Source organism: Cloeon dipterum, chromosome 2, assembly GCF_949628265.1.
Source record: "Cloeon dipterum chromosome 2, ieCloDipt1.1, whole genome shotgun sequence".
Classification (NCBI taxonomy): Eukaryota; Metazoa; Arthropoda; class Insecta; order Ephemeroptera; family Baetidae; genus Cloeon; species Cloeon dipterum.
In genome coordinates this window covers 32,594,056-32,610,965 of record NC_088787.1, presented here as the reverse complement: position 1 = coordinate 32,610,965, position 16,910 = coordinate 32,594,056, and the positions used below count along the sequence as shown (strand labels likewise).

The window sequence follows — 16,910 nt, the reverse complement described above, 5'->3', positions numbered from 1 at the left end:
GCCTGCTGACAATGAGCAGCGCCCTCCCTTCCGCTCCGTGTCACTTGTCTCGCTGTTTTGGTTTTGTCAGTCAGATGTTTTGAATTTTCAAATCGCAGAGGCTTTTCCAGGATAAAACTCGACATCTCCGTTTAAATCTGCTTCCGGATGATCCGCGGTGAGCAGCAAAGGTCAGTATGTGCATGATGGGCAAATTTCAGTTCGTGCAATCTGCACACAAAAATCTTAATCGACGATACAAAAGAGAACCAACGTAAGAAAAGCGCCTTGTATTGACCTTGAATGTCAACATGATGGCTGCATTCGGTTTTTAAATGACTTTATAATTTATTTCAATTTTTATGATCCTCTCTTGAGTTTTCTTTAAAGAGTTCTCAAATCTTTTCACACGGAGCTTTGAATGCAATCCTCGGGGAAACTCGATCGAATGCAAATTGATCGGCCAAGTATGCAATATCCTCATTGTTTTTGCTGCGGTTTCACTAGATACCTCCTTCACGCAAATTGTGCACGGGTTAGTTATGAATCACAGTCACTGCTCGTAGGATTTCACCAGCACAGTGTCAATCGCATGCTATTGCCTCTTATTAAGGTATGCTTTGCCATATATTTTTGCCAACACCTTCGATAGCTCTCACTGCATTTAAATTTTAATTTATTCCTGAGTATTCTCTCGGCCAGTCAGTCGTAATTACAACTACTTCACATCGCAATTACGGTGTCGAGAGTAAATTACAGCTTGAAATGCCTAAGGCAGTTCAATAATAATTTGCAGGTATATAATACAACCAATTTCTAATCGCACTTGTCTTGTTTGCAGGTTGCGTCAGATGTCTGGATAAATATGCTCTAGTCCTTTAAAACGATTTTCTGGCTCCACTAATCCTCGCGTAAACCACAGTAGGTAATATAACATTCAAAATTTGGCAGTACGCACCTAAAATTACTCTGAATTGATATTCTAGTTGCAATGGAGGAAAAACGAGTAGCAGACTATTTCGTGGTGGCCGGGCTACCTGAAAAACCTGTGGAGATTGGCGAATTCAACCAGGAAGGCACATGCCTGAAGCCAACTCACTCTTTGCCTCCTATTACTGAAGTCACGGTCATATTCCACTCATTAGGAGAGTCTGTGCCTCCAGGATTCACTTGCATCACATTAACTCCGTCAGGTACGTCTGAAAAAAAATCTGTTCAGTATGAACCCAAACTTTGCCAAGAGTTTATTAAATTTGTGGAAAATATTTACGAGATTATGGGATAAAAATTCGGACAATCCTCGTTGCCTACTAGTTCTGGCTGTTAACTGTAGTCCTATTTCACGGAAAATTAATATCTTAAAAAAATACAAATTTAGATGAAACCAGTTAAATATTTTCAGATAATTTTTTAAGAAAAATTAAGTACCTTTTTCATGGCAATAACTCGCTTTTCTGGTGGGTGCATCTCCCAGCCTGTTGAGCTATTTGAGCATTTCAAGTCACTTATGTAACCACCTTTTTCCATCGCTGACATTGGGCAGCCAGTGTTAGATTATTTAACTGATCAATTATCACCCATTGCCTTGTCCCTCCTGAGAATGCGCTTACAATGCAAGCCAACGGGCTGATTTCAAGATCAAGACATTTTCCCAATCAAGGAATGTCCAAATTTTTCTTCCATGAATGAATCCTTGAGTTGACCAATGAAATTTATGTTATGTTTGATCAGGTCACTCCGCGAGTCTAACCATGGGAGCTTGGAAAAGCACAGATGTGTATCTCTGCTACAAAAGAGGTCTGGACAAGCCGCCTTTGGTTGACATTGGGTAATTATAAAAGTTGAAATTTAAAGTTTCTTGTTTAATTCATAAATTTGCCCCCAGTGTGATCTATGATGGGAAGGAAAGGATCATGTCTGATTCTCAGGTGGTGAGAACTACACCTGAGAACAGACCAGCAAGCATCACCTCAGGAACCTCCACAAAAACATATGTTACATTCCGCCGAGCACCAGAAAGGATGCCATGTAACCAGCTGGTGGTCACAGACGTTTGCGTCATAAACCCAGGCAAGGGTGAAAATCCTCCTCATGCGTTTTGCCTCATTGACAAAAGCCTCAATAAAAGTTTGATTGTAAGAAGAGTTGTAATTTTCCATTGGAAGTATTTCAAGTATCACCAATGTTGCAGGGCATGTCAGGCGCCTACATCTGCTACAAGAAGTCTATGCACAGGCCTAACTTAATCACTTATAAACCAGGTAAGGATGAATCAATTTACTTCAGTAGTTCAATGATTCAAATTTTGAATTAACAGGCGTTTTGGCAAGATATCCCAAGGTAGACCACGCGTACTTTCCGTTTCCTGAAAATGTGCCCATGTTTTGTTTGCCAATGGGAGCCACAATCGAGTGCTGGCCTGCTGAAGCCGCCCAGCCAAAACCTTTGTTCTCAACCTTTGTTCTAACTGTTGCTGATGGAGCAGAAATGGTGAAAGTCCTACAACCTTTTGGATTCCATTCTCAACTCATAATTAATTTTCATTTTAGATTTATGGGTCGGCAATAACATTTTACGAGCGGATGCCGGATGACAATTTGACGACAAGCCAAAGAAAACAATTAAAACTCGAAAACACCAATACATTGACAAGTGTTAACGCCAATAAGTGTATATGTCTGCTGTCCCACTATCCGTTCTTTGACACATTTGAAAAGTTTCTCAAGTTCCTTTACAAAATGACATGCAACGGACCTCATGCTGTGCCTGTAGAAAGGTATGCCTAACAAATTAACGTGATTTTAGTAATTCTGAACTGTCAATTCATAAAATTTACAGATACATTTCGTACTTCCTCGAAAATGTCCCTTGCCCGTCACCCAAGAGACCGCGAATTCTCTTCCAGTTGTCATCTACAGAGCGTGTTATATTAACACAACCTGAAGATTTGCCTCTGTCAAAGAGTGGAGCTAATTTTAGCGCTCTCCTCTCAAATCTGGGGCCTGAAAACTGCTTACTAGTTCTTTTACTGGCTTTGACAGAACAAAAAATTCTAGTTCACTCCCTCCGTCCTGATGTTTTGACAGCTGTTGCTGAGGCTATTTCTATGGTAGGCCTTTCTTTGAATTCTTAATATCGCTTTCTAATTTTTAAACGTTACAGATCATATTTCCCTTCAAGTGGCAATGTCCGTACATTCCGCTTTGTCCACTGGGTCTAGCCTATGTCCTTCACGCACCTGTCCCTTTGTTAATTGGAGTTGACTCAAGGTTTTTTGATTTCTACGACCCTCCATCTGAAATCAGTTACATTGACTTGGATACAAACAGCATCACCATGTAAGTAAAAGAGGAGTTTTGTTGATTGAACGCACTACTTTTTAATTTTCTAGCCACCAAAGCAACGATGATAAAGAGAAATGTCCTCTCACGTCCAAAACTTTGCCCAAAAAAGCTGCGCGAAATTTGCTGAAGAACTTGCAGCGGCTTTTTGGAAAGGTCCGAGTCACTAATCAAAATTTGCAGAAAAGTGTTAGTACTGAAGGGGAATTTGACGATTCAAGTATTGATTGGGATTTCATCAAAAAAAGGAAAGAGGCAAGTTAAAATGTGAATATAGTAACGAGCCAATAATATCAACAATATCATGATTATTTTGGTAAACAGCAAGCCCTTGAAGTCGAGATCCAAGAAGCGTTCTTGCATTTCATGGCCACAGTGCTGAAGGGCTACAGAAGCTTTCTCTTACCCATCACTAAAGCTCCAACTGCAGGAACCACAGACCCCAGCTCACTCTTTGATTTGGAAGGATTCAAACGCTCTAGAGACAGAGCACATCACAAATTTTTTGAGCTCATAATGAAGACACAGATGTTCATCAAGTTTATCGAGGAAAGGTCCTTTGTGTCGGACATGGATGCGTCACTAGCATTTTTCGACGACTGTGCTGAAAAAGTAGTTAAATTATATTATGTATATGTCCTTATTTTTTAACGGTTAACAGGTTGGAACGTCGGATGATGTTGATGCTCCGTTATTAGAGCTTGATGATCACGAGAAGAGTGAGAACACAGTGTTCATCATGCCACCCGAGCCCACAGATTTACCCCCTGGTGTCACCTACTCCTACAGGGTATGCCACTGTGACCAATAATTAAATTTCAATGCGAACTAAATGGTTTTAGGGTTTTGTGTTGAATCCTGCTTTATTCAACCAAAATGAGACAGTCAAGTTCCTTGGAGACATTTCATTGTTGCCTGGTAGTCCTATTGCTAAGCGAACCAAACACGAAATTCGCTGTGCTCAGAAAATGGCGAGAAAATCATCTGCTTCGCCCCTTCTCTGGGCCAAGTGTTTGCTCAGCACTTGCTACAGGTATTACACAATTTGACTCAATCAAATGATTTTGCATTACTTTCCATGTATTTTCAGCCTATGGTTCATTCACCTGCCCAGCCATATCCTTCGATCACAGTCCAAGGTTCAAATTCTTCAAAAGGCGTTTGATTTGCTGGAAAAGCTCCACAAATTGAAAGTCCCACCATCAGATGAAGTACACAAATCTCTTAGGACTTTAAAGATAAATTTTGACTGATTGGTGCCCTCAGATTTGTTACCGCGTGGTGATGCAACTTTGTGGTCTGTACAACATGCCAGTCCTTGCCGTGAAGCTTTTGTTCCTGATGAAGCGAAGTGGAATGCAACCAAACGCCATTACATATGGTTTTTACAACCGTGCAGTCCTGGAGGCCGCCTGGCCCTCTGACATTAATAACTCAAGTCAGCTGCTGTGGACTAAATTGAGAAACGTCATACTTGGAGTCGCTCTCTTCCGGCGGGCTGGTAGGAAAGGTTCCAGGAGGCGTCTCTCAATGGACAAGGATTCTGATGGTCATTCACTGGGAGGCGTGTCCAGGACATCATTGGAGAGTGGAAATTCCTCGCATGACTCTGCTCCAAATCAAATTAGCAAGGAAGTGCTAGAGGTTGCTGCCCAGCAGAAGTCCGCCACTTTAGGTTAGTTAATTTGGTTTTGGAATGCATGATTCGTTGGGGTTTGAGAGAGTTGCTTGTGACAGGAAGTGACGCTGGCTATGGTTCTCTTTATGAGTCTACTTCGAGGGGCTGCCTCAACGAAAACAGCTCGGCTAGTGGTGAGGACAATTTGCAGTGACCATTCAAGCAATGCTTTCACATATTGACTTGCAGTTAAATCATATCAGCGAGCTTTCATAATGCCTTCCAATTTGTCAGAATGAAAAAATGGCTTATTACTCAGTTTACATATTGCACAAAAATTTACCAGATGAAAGCTGAAATATTAGGTCAGCGTTTTTGACAGTTGCTTCCATGCCTCATTTTTTGCAACATTTAGTTCATTTAGTGTGGGACTTGTGATCAGAAAACATTTTTAATTACTACTTGTTTTTGGTTAGCTTTAGCTTCATTAAAAAATTGATAATCCATTAAAACAGATTTATATGTTTATTTTTGCGATGATTGATCCATTCTACATATTTGTAAAAAGTAGGAATATATATTTTCCCAGAAATCCAACAAACAGAGGACACAAACGTGACAACCAAAGAAGAAGAGGAGGTTTGTGATGAAAATGACACAGTGCAAATCCGGCCTCGAGTGAGCAGCATTGTAAAAGCTCCAACACCAGTGTCTCCTAATCCTCAGCATCCTGGTTAGGAGTTACGCTGTTTTGTATCCCCAGTGCCTAATTGCGATAACATTTCAGAACCATCAGAAAATCACGTTGAATTAAGAAGACCTGTTTCTGTTGGAACAGCAACTGACAATACTTTTCGGAGGCGACACTTTAGTGGATCGGACTACTCAAGACTGAGGGAACATAGAACTGCTTCAGCAAATGAAGCAAGTGATTGCTTCCAAATGCTTAGGTAAATATTTTTTTAACTTATGCTTTGCATCAATACTAACGTCAAGTTCCTCAACAGGTCAGAAAGTTTTGCAAACGATGCCCAGATCCTGGAGAAACTTGGACAGCTCAAAGTGATTATGCAGAATGAAGAAGCTCAAGCTAAGAAACAATCAGAGCTTGCTAATGGTCACAAACGCAGAGGAAAACTTGGAAGTGAATCTCATCGTTCCGAAAGCCAGGACCTTGAGCAAGCCGTCATTGATTACATGCAGGATGGCAGCGAAAACACCACCCCAACAAAGCAGTCTGCACCTTCCACTCCATCAAACCTAAGCAGAACTCCACGCAGTCCTGCGCGCACCATTGTTACGGAGAATGACCCTTTGGGTGCTCTGAATGCTGAGGACGATGATGAAGAAGATGCCAAAGCTCTTCCTCCAAGTGTCGAGCAGAGTCCAGCCAAGAGCTGGATAGCAGAAGAAGGAGCACATGGGCCAGTGCTTTTCAAGGACAGCAACAGAAACGTCAGACGCAAAACTGAAGACATGACTGACAAATTTACTCCACCGCCTGTGTTGCGAAGTGCTACATATCATCAAGGAATGGGTGCAGACAGCATCATGAAGAGCCAAACTCCACCTGAGTCATGTAAATATAGCAAATTTTCTTGTCGTTTGAATATCAGCACATTTTTTTATCAGGTGTTGACTCAGACGATATTTACATGGACGATGGCACAAAAAAGGTGATCCAGAGATCATCCACGCTGCCTGCTAGCCCATCGGCCATGATGCGCACTGGAGTTCAAGCTTCTCCTAGTGTTGCATCTAGTCTAAGCAGCTTAAGTTCCAGTTTCAAGTTGCCGTTCAGGTTAACATTGCTTGATGTTTTCCGTAACACTTATTTTACACTGAAAAGCTTTATTATCATTTAGAGCAATTTTTATGACCGCCAGATTTTATTTTGTTTGCACCCACTTAGGCAACATTCTTTTTGCTTCCTTACAGAAGGTACAGTCCTGGAAGATTGAGTTTGAGAAAGCCGGATATGCGCTTGCTCGAAAACGCTCAAAATGCTCTAACACAGCGTTTCAGGTTAGACTAGTTTAACCACACTTTGTACCCTTATTTAATTTTTGCTTCCTTGCATGGTGTGAATAACTTCCACCTTACCCTGGTCTTTGAATTCACAATTAATGTTTGTATCTACCATTTTATTAACTTCTTGCAGTCCTGCAAGCTTGACAGGCAAGAGGACAAATGAAATGTTTATGAATTTGAAGTCTGCAGCCTCGACAGCCGCTACATCTATGGCCAAAAAATTTGACGAAATTAAGGAGGTGATATCTTCAAATACCACACCAGTCAAAGGCACAACTCCACAGTAAGGAAAATATAATCTATACCACAAATCACCCAATCCAATCAATTTTTAGTGGCTATCCATCTTCAGCAACAAGAGAAAGCAGTGTTGTTGGTGATGAAGACGATTTTACTGAAGAAAGGCGAAGCCGCAACGCTTCCTACATACCTGAGTTCTCTCCTCTTGGCTCCATGGGACAATACACAGCTGTGGACTATTGGGGGAGTAACTTGCTCGACTTGTTCAGCGGTGTTGACAGCAGTAGGAAGGGTAGCGCTACCAACCTCAATCCGTCTGGTATATCTGTTAATGACCACTTTGTTCGTGAAATAACTCCCATTTTGCACCAGACATAGGCAGCAACTTATCTTTGCACACAATGCTACCAGAGAAAATTTATCAGAGGCGGGAGGAGGCAGGCAACGCTCCAATCGCCCTTGAAATTGAGATGACCACGTGTTCAAAGTGTCACAACTGTGCGAGCATTTTGTATGACGAAGAGATAATGGCAGGATGGGTCCCAGACGACTCAAATCTCAATACAAAGTAAATATTAATTTGGTCAAGTGAGTTTGAGTGGTCACACTTTTCACTCTAGGTGCCAACATTGTGATAAACCTGTTGTGCCGTTCCTTGTTGTAAGTATTTTGGACTTCAGAGAAATGCCTGTCAAGGAAGCCAGTGCTAGTCCTTTGCCTACATGCGCAAGTTCCCAATCTTTGCAAGAGCTGGCATGCTCCAAAGATACGCTGCACCCTGATTCTGCACTTGCAGATGGAAAGAAAGCGTAATATTTGTGTATATCAAAGTATTTTGATTTATATATTGTTTATTAAATAGGTCACGGACAAGGAGCATCAGTGAAAGTCAGCTGACTAATCAGACTCAAGGAGAGCAACCTGAAGATCTCAAAGTAAATCCTGCAAATATATTATTTGCATTTTCTTCTAATTCATTTTTGCGTACTTCTAAAATATGAATAACGAAAACCTAACTAATTAAAGCATGACATCAGCACTTGGTTGATGTTCATTTTGATTTTAAAATTTCGGCCGCACCACGTTCAAAGTTAGATGGTGATGTATGAAAACTATACAATCAATTCTTGCCTTACAGACTTCTTCTGATTCTGGAATGGAGCCAGTTTCTAACGAACCAGTCACTGTTCCATACCTTAATCCTCTAGTGTTGCGGAAAGAAATAGAGAGCATTCTGGAAACTGAAGGAGACGCTGCTCTCATGAAGTTCAATTTCGTTGATGAGCATCCAATTATATATTGGAATTTGGTAAAATATGACTGCTGTTGCCTCAAAATTAGCTAAATATTTGAATCTAGGTATGGATATTCCAACGCATCGACGTCGAGAGCCACTTACCGTACATTTGCCTGGATTCTGTAGCAGTGAAAAAAGGCAGATCTATTCACTGCAGCTGGATTGATATTCCCCAACCTGGCATTTTAATCAGGTGCATGTGGGAAAATCCACGGTTTTATGAAGAGACAGGCAGACCAATGTACATAGCTTGGCAGCAAATGAGGCAGCTCAAGAATAAACCTGTTCACAAAGCAGACATCTCTGCAGCGTATGACACATTTTAAATTTTAATACCACTGTGCTCACTGATTTAATTCTAGTATTATGGATAAGATAATCACTTGTGTCAAGAGCAACGACTTGCTTGAGCCGATGAACAAAGTTGCTGCCGAAAGACAAACCCTCAAGCAGAACATCATGCCTCGAACTTATTCCATTTATAGAGACATACTCTTCCTGGCATTTGCTGCTCTCCAGAGAGAAAATATAGACCAAGGTACGGTTATATCAGTCATGCCCGAGTTGCCTTTAATTTTTTAATTTTCTGTTCTAGTGGCATTTGACGAAGAGTACAGGATCGCTTATGACAAATTGTCGCATAAGGAGCTAAAATCGTATCTTCCTTGTGATCAACCTCTGACTAATTATTCTGTTTGCTGTCGTCACTTCTTCCGTGAGCTAGATTTATAAACCCGATTAAAAGTATATACCCTCCTTGTTGTGATATGGATTGCATATGTGTGGATTTGTTCCACTAGTGTAGACAAAAAGTATGAAAGTATTCATGTTGAGTGATCTGTTGATCCTCGAGTTTATCACCGAAGCAATTTGAAATTGTGATTCAAACGCATTGTGTGCCTTTTTAAATTGAGCACTAGTTGCATTGATATACATTATTAAGTACTATAATAAACATCATCTTCTGTATCATCAGCTATACACGACAATCATCTTGTTTCCTTTAAAAGTCAAATTGCTAGTACTAATGAGCAACTATTACGCTATAATAAGTCATGTATTGAAGCATACATTTAAATTGAGCAATTACAATTTTCTTTGCACCCAAAAAGCCATTAGGGTATCTTCCTCAATTTATTTAAAAAGTTTTCGCGGAACTTTTGACAGCCTTTGCCAGCAACAAGAAAGATATTAACATCATGGTTAAGTGTAGAAAAATTTCACCAAATACCTTTGTCACAACTTTATTGGCAGTCGATAAAGAAAAAGACTAGCTGAACAGGAATGAACGGAGTATATTAAGTATCCTCATGAAGATAAATTTCCTCGTAGTCATCGCCCAACTCGCGTTTAGCAGAGCTTTTCTGCGGCTGAAGGGAAATCTGGAAAGATTATCTGAAAGTTAGAACCTCTCTGTCTTACACAGAGAATGATTTACCTGAAGCATTCCCTGACTAAACAAGTATCCAGTCATAGCAGCGGTGGCAAATATTGCAGCACCTAGCCAGTTTCTTTTTTGGTTTGGAAAGTCTTCGTCCGTTTCCTTTTTAACGGCCTCAGCTTTCTTCTTCTCAGCATCATACTCTACAAATAGCAAAGAAAAAATAAGCTCTCAAACTTGTAGATGGGTGCTCTAAAAGTTACTGTTAAACGAATTTTCGAAGTACAGCTGGCTCACACGCTTGCAAAACTCGACTAGGGTTCTGCAATTCTTCAAGTGGTTTTGCAGTCGATTTGAGGGAAATGGTGCACGCAGCAAAGGTGCAAGGTACGCAAATATGGTTGCATCAAGGGCGAAGGGACAGTTGCCTCCAAAATATTGGCTATCCCCAAGTTTTTGTGAGAGACTATTCAAGCATTGTTCTGCATCATTATATACCTGTTTCAAATTAAATTTGGTGTTTCAATTTTACATGGATTTTAACCTATAGTCAATATTACCTGAGTTTCAATTTCATCAGGAGTTCCATTGTAACAGGATTGTAACCTGAGTTTCGCGTCTTGTTCATACCTTCCTGGGTAGTAAAAGTTAAAAGGTAGTCGGAGTGCTTTGGCATACCAAGGTCGGGTGAGCTCAATGTAGTTTTTTTCATTCACCCACCTATTAATAATTAAAGCATCTTTTTATCAAGGATATTTTGATCCCTAAGTGCACTTCTACAAGAACGAAGAATGATTAAAAAATGTGTGTAGGTCTTAGATTACAAACCAGATGTGAAGCAGAGCAGGGAGTAACTTCTCCTCAAGGTAAGCTGCGTATGACACTGTTTCACACCTCTGTGATTCTACAAGTTGTGTGGGACCAAAATTCTGGAACATAAATAACCAAAAATGCTATGGATTAAAATATTTGTAGAGCTGATTCAGTAACCATTCAGCTTTTGATATTTTGACAGCCTTGTATGAAAGTTAAGTCCTGTTCATATCAAATCTGTATTATATAATTTTGGCCACAAATTTACGTGGACGGTTAATAAAAGAGGACAAATTATTTAATAAAATATGGAATATTTTAGACTCGCACCTTCCAACAACACTTAATGATTCTTGGCCAAATGCTATGGCGCTGCATATAACTAATAATTATAGAGAAAATCAATAATGTGTGAGTGCTGATCAGAAAAAGTGTAAAAAGTAAAATGCATTCAAAATCCACTATTCAATTCCTGAAAGTCCAGAAAAATATAAACACCTTTCTGTGCAAATAAGCTGCAATGTCGTCAAAATTGGTCAGTGTATGGCTGCCATGCCGGAACACAGGAAGCTTTCCAGAGGGTGAAAAGAAAGGGGTTCGGACGGTTCGGCACTGGACTGGTGCTCCACATATTCGAGCGTACATCTGCAAAATATTATATGATTTACCATTTCAGACATAAGTAATGTATTTGAGTGCTAGCTGTATATACCATAATCCTGATGCATTGAATGTCAACAGACGGAAGTCCCCAATCTCCAGCCCACACGTCTAAGGTCATCGGTGTGGACATCTTGAGTGAGAAGAATCTCTGCAAAAACGAATAGGTAATTTAGGGACAAAAATTATATTGAGCTGATGTAAGTGTTTATTGTAATGTTAAGCTACAAATCCATCGTGTTTGTGTCAGAAACTTAATTCACACAATTATAAACAACGATTGATTTGAGCAATATTTTTCAATTGAGAATAAGACACGAAAAAATAGAAGCCGCATTGTTATGATACATCGCTGAGGCAGCGGCTATTGCCAGTATCTGCGCGTGGCAGCGAGCGGCAAAAGCCTGGCAACGAAAATGCCAGGGCGGTAAATACCAGTATCTGCATTTCGTTGCCAAACACGATTTCGCTCGAAATCGTTTTTGTTCGGGATGACCGACGTCCTGACAAAATTTTACATCATTACAAACATAGGAAGCCATCTTTTGGGTGAATAGAATAACCAGAACAATAATACAGCCAACTAGTAACTCATGCCCAGGCGCGCATGATGTTACTTTTGCAACTCTAAATCTCGGGTTCTAAACATCAGAATAGCGAAAACTACCCACCGTTGGACTCGTCTCGATCTCCCCTGACCAGCTAAAGGGTTTGCGGGTGCTTACCCTCCATCCCTAAGTTGCTATACGTCAACCCCCTTAAAAAAAGAAAAACATTTTAAAGCTCTCGGATTTTGTATTTAATGTGCTTTTTTAAATATTTGGTCTGTTTCGGTTTGAAAGAAGGGATGGGGTGTTAGTTTAGAAGGAGTTTTAGACAATTTGAAACATATTTTTAAGGCCAGAGGATGCATGCTAAAAATTTTATTATCGAAATAGTATCAATATGGGGATGAAGGGGGATGGGGGTAAGCACCCTTAAACCCTTTAGCTGGTCAGGGGAGGTCAAGACAAGTCTAACGGTGGGTAGTTTTTAAGATTCTGATGGTTAGAACCCGAGATTTGGAGATGCAAAGAAAACAAAAAGTCGAAAAGTGTCATATGACTGTGTATTAGGTTGACCCCGAAATTTAATAAATAAAATGAATGAAATAATAAATATCCATAAAAATATATTAAACTTTCCATAAAAATTTAATAGCATGTCTGTAAAACATTATTATCACGTGGAAACCAAGTGGCAACGATAAATGCCCCCGACATTGCCTTGTTCGAGCAAGTGAATCCTGCAGATAAGGCATATTGATGATCGGTAAAGCATATGAAAATAACCGGATGATAGTGCAGATACAAAATATAGACAAATTTTCATTCTATCTGTTGCTGTGTTGTGGTAAACCGGTTTTTTGATGCTCCTGAAAAAATTGGAAACACGCAGATACTGGTATTTACCGCCCTGGCATTTTCGTTGCCAGGCTTTTGCCGCTCGCTGCCACGCGCAGATACTGGCAAAAGCCGCTGCCTCAGCGACATACTTAGAAATTCGCTAGGACTGAAGTACGAGAAAAAAGGAAACCAGCGCTAGACTTTTGTGTAGGTTTCAGGCAGTATTTCGGTACAACAATTGAAAGAATCTAAAGCAAACGCGGAACACCCAGAGATCGAGTGCGACCTGCGTGCACCGTGCTGATGATGAGAAAAAACACTTAAAAGGGGGGCGTGGTGTTATGTGCCAGTGCGGGAACACCAGCGCGAACACGATTTTCGGGAAAAGGATTTTTTTAATCAATCTTAATTGTTTCTTGTGTTTGCACAAGACTAATTGTAATATATAATTAAGTGTGTCTCATTGAAAGAACATGAACTTCCTACTATTTATTCTTTCCTTTTTTGCGTTTTTCGTACACCCTATTATTAGAGCAAAAAGCTAAAGATATGGATGATTTAAAATCATTATTTAAAAATGCGTTTTTTCATTTGTAGTTATATCACTGAAATACTCCAGTAAAATTATTATTTGCTTGAAGTTAACTTTAACCAATCTACATATTGTAAACAAGTAAAAAAATAACAATAAAAAGCCTTCATCTATGGGAAACTTAAATTTTATTCAAGTCTTCCCAGCTAAATATTTGTTCAACAAATTTTAATTCATAAATTATCATTTCATGATACTTTAATTATTATGTAATACAGAGACTGATCGTTCAAACAGTTAGTAATCATCCCATTCAGACATTACATGACTAAAGTTGTGTCGGACATGAAAACTGACAATATATTCTGCATTATTTGATCTTTGAACACTGATAGCAAATGGGTCTGTAGGGTGGAAAATGAAAGCTACAAGTCTTCTTGAAATTCTGGGAGCTCCCATGTTTGCGTTCATTATCCCTGCATGCATCCTGAATTTGAGAAGCCCACAATCTCTTCCATAAAACCTGTGAATAATTTTTAAAACAATTCATTGATGAAATTCTTGTTCCAATTTTTCTGTACCTTATTGGGTATTCGCCACAGCACTTCGGTCTTTCCATCATGGACACTCGCTTCTCATCGTAGCTAAAAAGGGAATTATCCAAGTAGGGTGAGCTCGTAAAAGACTGGGCGCTGACGGGCAGCTGGCAGAGCAGTCTCCTGATAGCTTCAGTTGGGCCTCCGAACCTCGCACTCACAATAGTTTGTTTCAATCGTTGCATTATATGCCTAAAAAATTGCAAAAATTGACTTCAGGCAAAATCTGTGGGAAAAACTTGAAGTGGACGAAAATTTATCTAAAACCAGTTAATCAATAGAAGTATTTTTACGGATCAATCTGAAAAATTTATGCGTTTAATTTAAATAAAAAATCCCATTAAACCATGATTTAGAAGTTGCATTAGTGTTGTGACACTCTTTGGCCTGCCACTGACCGCAGAGGCACCATGACCAAGCGCCCGGGCCGGGCCGACAAGTCAAGAACCACCGTTTCAGGCCAAAGAGTATCACGACAATTAGTGAAGTTTAAATGTAAGTCTGCTATTCAGTTAAAATTAAATTCAGCTTCCTTGGCTGTATAGATATGTCGGCTGCTGGTTGAAGCCCTACTTTAAGAGCCTCGTGTCCCGTCTGGGGACTGAGTATTACTCTTTAGCCGCATATTTATTTAGCATTACGGAAAAATAAACAGCTTAATATACACCAAAGAAGCTGCATTTAACTTCAACTGAAAAATATATGACAACGCCCCATGTTTTTGCCTTCATGGCATCTATCAATAGGTGTCTGAGGTGTCTGTTATATTTGATTAAAGAGTGATAGTTAGGTTTTACCTGGCATGGATACTATTTGATGGCGAGCAAGCAAAGTTCTTGTGCATTTTAGTATTTCTAAAATAATCACAGAAGTTCTCCAACAAGGCAAGCATTTCTTCAGCACTATTTTCATACACAGCAAGTACAGTGGCTTTGGAAATGTTGTAGACCACAAAAAAAGACGTGGCACTGTTTGGTTCAAGAGTCTTCATTGTCACGACATCTTCGTCCGCGTACTTCATCAGCAAGTGATCCTCGTCAAGCAGCTGCATCTTCCAAAGTTTCAGCGAGCGTATGTGATCGAAATATTGGTAAAACTTTCTCAGCTCATACAGAGTGCCCATCTGTTGTGATGCGTCCTTGGCCTTGTGGTATAAGAAGGCGAGCAACCTGTGTTTGAGGGAGTTGATGGTGGCTTCTCGGTAGGGTGGCACAGCAGAGGGCACAATGGAGAGAAGCTGCTCTTCGTCACCAGGGAAACAAAACCGGCCTATTTTCTGTACAGGAAGGAACTTTCCATTTAACAGTTTGAGCAAATAAATAGACTGGTGCTGCACTGAGAGAACGGCTAAGGTATCATTGAGTAGATAAATGCCTTGGTTGTGAGATAGGTAGATTTTGTCAGTCTTGAAGCTAATTGTATCACATAATCGGCCGTTTTCAATGTCCACAAGGAAGATTGTGTAGTCTTCCAGTCGAAAACTGTTGTGTGGTGTAACAGCTTCATTATTTGAGTAGACGTTGAAGAAACTGCTCTGCTGCTGGTCGCCACTGTTGCCATCCACAAACGCAGATGAGCAAACAATCACGTATTTGGAGTCGTCCGTGAAGAGGCTGCACTCTCGATTCAGCTGTTCGCCACTTTGAGCCAAATTCACCATCCATTTTCGCTTGAAGAACAATTCGAAAATGTTGATCCTGTTCTGGTTCCGATTGAATTCCGCAAAGTCCACGCAATCTCCATTAAACCTGAAACGGAAAGATATACTCATTAAAACTTGTAGTCAGAGTTTGGAAACGGAAACACGGATGTTTTAAGAACCCTAGATATTGCAATTTTCTTCATGAAAATAAAGCTTTTTCTAATAAGATAGTTGAGAATGGTAATGCGGCCTTGCAAATTTAATGTCCCAATAATAATGAGCACAAAAAAACATTTTATCGCTATTTCAATACTATTTCCATTAAATTATGTAGGTTAGATTTTGATTTTGAGAAAAAATAGAGACTTTTTTGAGTGAACTGGTTGGCGAACACTGCCTCTAAATAATAATCATTTATGTGAAAGTGTCTCTCTCGTGCCCCCACACATACTTGTGTAACGCTGAACCAGCAGCTGACGGTCCAAGGTACTTGTAGATCTCAATACTTGTTTGGTCCGAGGAAAATGCGAGCAGGTGGCTTCCAATCGGGTTGAACTTTCTGAGGAAAACCGGCGGCGTATCGACATTAGCGAGCGTCAAGTTCGGGAACACGCTTTGATAAAAGTCCCGGGTGAGATTCTGAGGACTTTTGGGCGACTTCATGCTGCGCCCGTGGATCTCGCGGTGCCTGAGTCTAATCACCAAGTTTAGCGGAGGGATTTTTCGCACTGGAATAGGATCGTTAGAGACGATGTCATCATCAAGTAGCATAGGCTCCTCGGCATTGTTGACACTGGAACTCGCCATGGTGCTTTAACCTTTTCATGCAGCCAATCTATATAAACAGAATCCAAGTGTCTGAATAAGTACATATCTACATATCGGGATCAACATTTTCGAACCATTCTTATTTAGCTAAACGATACAATAAATTACGTGAACATCTTATTAATATATTTAAGCTGTTCGCAAATTTATGAAGCTGGAGATGATGGGCAGCTTTTTTAGAGCATAGTTGTAAAATAAAAATAATTTAATACGATGTATGTATCTTTGTTTTGACAGTGTTCGAAACAAAAGAACAAGACGAGTATTGTATGTATCATTACCAAGTATATTATATTTATAGTGCTCACATTCTTCACATCATAAACATCACTAACGTCAAATTTTCTTCCTATCAAGCAGTCGACTAAGGATATTAGAGACGCCTAATATCCTACAGTCGACGGCCGACAGCCACAGGCACAGGCAGCAAGCGAACGACCAGCCGATATAAACAAAACGTCAGCATCAAATCAATGATCAACAGATGATCATTGTCAATGAAAACCGGTATTCAGTTCAGTGCAGTTTGAAGAATCGCATCAACTTGCACGCTCGAATAGATTATTA

General features: G+C 40.0%; 3 protein-coding genes across 9 annotated transcripts; 1 reads left to right on the top strand and 2 right to left on the bottom strand.

Annotated features, from left to right (window-relative positions):
• Positions 1-16: 16 nt before the first annotated feature.
• On the top strand, positions 17-9,495 carry Crag (DENN domain-containing protein Crag). Of its 6 annotated transcripts, none has more exons than XM_065477408.1 (31): positions 17-170; positions 821-900; positions 966-1,172; positions 1,711-1,807; positions 1,865-2,114; positions 2,171-2,240; positions 2,297-2,469; positions 2,529-2,755; positions 2,818-3,088; positions 3,142-3,317; positions 3,371-3,575; positions 3,645-3,932; positions 3,982-4,110; positions 4,163-4,353; positions 4,411-4,531; positions 4,587-4,995; positions 5,058-5,132; positions 5,528-5,671; positions 5,726-5,888; positions 5,946-6,517; positions 6,571-6,739; positions 6,877-6,963; positions 7,100-7,252; positions 7,305-7,528; positions 7,582-7,777; positions 7,830-8,018; positions 8,072-8,144; positions 8,348-8,518; positions 8,569-8,816; positions 8,869-9,044; positions 9,102-9,495. In XM_065477408.1, the coding sequence occupies exons 3-31, from the start codon at positions 971-973 to the stop codon at positions 9,236-9,238; spliced, it is 5,586 nt and encodes a 1,861-aa protein (XP_065333480.1). In that variant the 5' UTR covers positions 17-170; positions 821-900; positions 966-970; the 3' UTR covers positions 9,239-9,495. The 6 variants fall into 6 exon arrangements, with proteins under 6 accessions (XP_065333480.1, XP_065333482.1, XP_065333484.1 ...); XM_065477410.1 differs by having other exon boundaries at positions 821-904; XM_065477411.1 differs by lacking the exon at positions 17-170 and adding an exon at positions 303-592 and having other exon boundaries at positions 821-904.
• Positions 9,496-9,734: 239 nt separating this feature from the next.
• On the bottom strand, positions 9,735-13,053 carry LOC135936096 (metaxin-1). Its single transcript, XM_065478782.1, has 8 exons — positions 12,895-13,053; positions 11,413-11,511; positions 11,199-11,345; positions 10,716-10,816; positions 10,448-10,607; positions 10,151-10,385; positions 9,945-10,090; positions 9,735-9,888 (listed from the first exon to the last, which is right to left on the bottom strand). Exons 2-8 carry the CDS (start codon positions 11,491-11,493, stop codon positions 9,805-9,807), a joined length of 954 nt encoding a protein of 317 aa, XP_065334854.1. The 5' UTR covers positions 11,494-11,511; positions 12,895-13,053; the 3' UTR covers positions 9,735-9,804.
• A 395-nt stretch (positions 13,054-13,448) lies between these two features.
• abo (de-etiolated protein 1 abo) lies at positions 13,449-16,795 on the bottom strand. Of its 2 annotated transcripts, none has more exons than XM_065478781.1 (5): positions 16,652-16,795; positions 15,967-16,350; positions 14,671-15,621; positions 13,859-14,065; positions 13,449-13,800 (listed from the first exon to the last, which is right to left on the bottom strand). In XM_065478781.1, exons 2-5 carry the CDS (start codon positions 16,320-16,322, stop codon positions 13,575-13,577), a joined length of 1,740 nt encoding a protein of 579 aa, XP_065334853.1. In that variant the 5' UTR covers positions 16,323-16,350; positions 16,652-16,795; the 3' UTR covers positions 13,449-13,574. The 2 variants fall into 2 exon arrangements, with proteins under 2 accessions (XP_065334853.1, XP_065334852.1); XM_065478780.1 differs by having other exon boundaries at positions 16,625-16,789.
• Between the last annotated feature and the right edge of the window lie 115 nt (positions 16,796-16,910).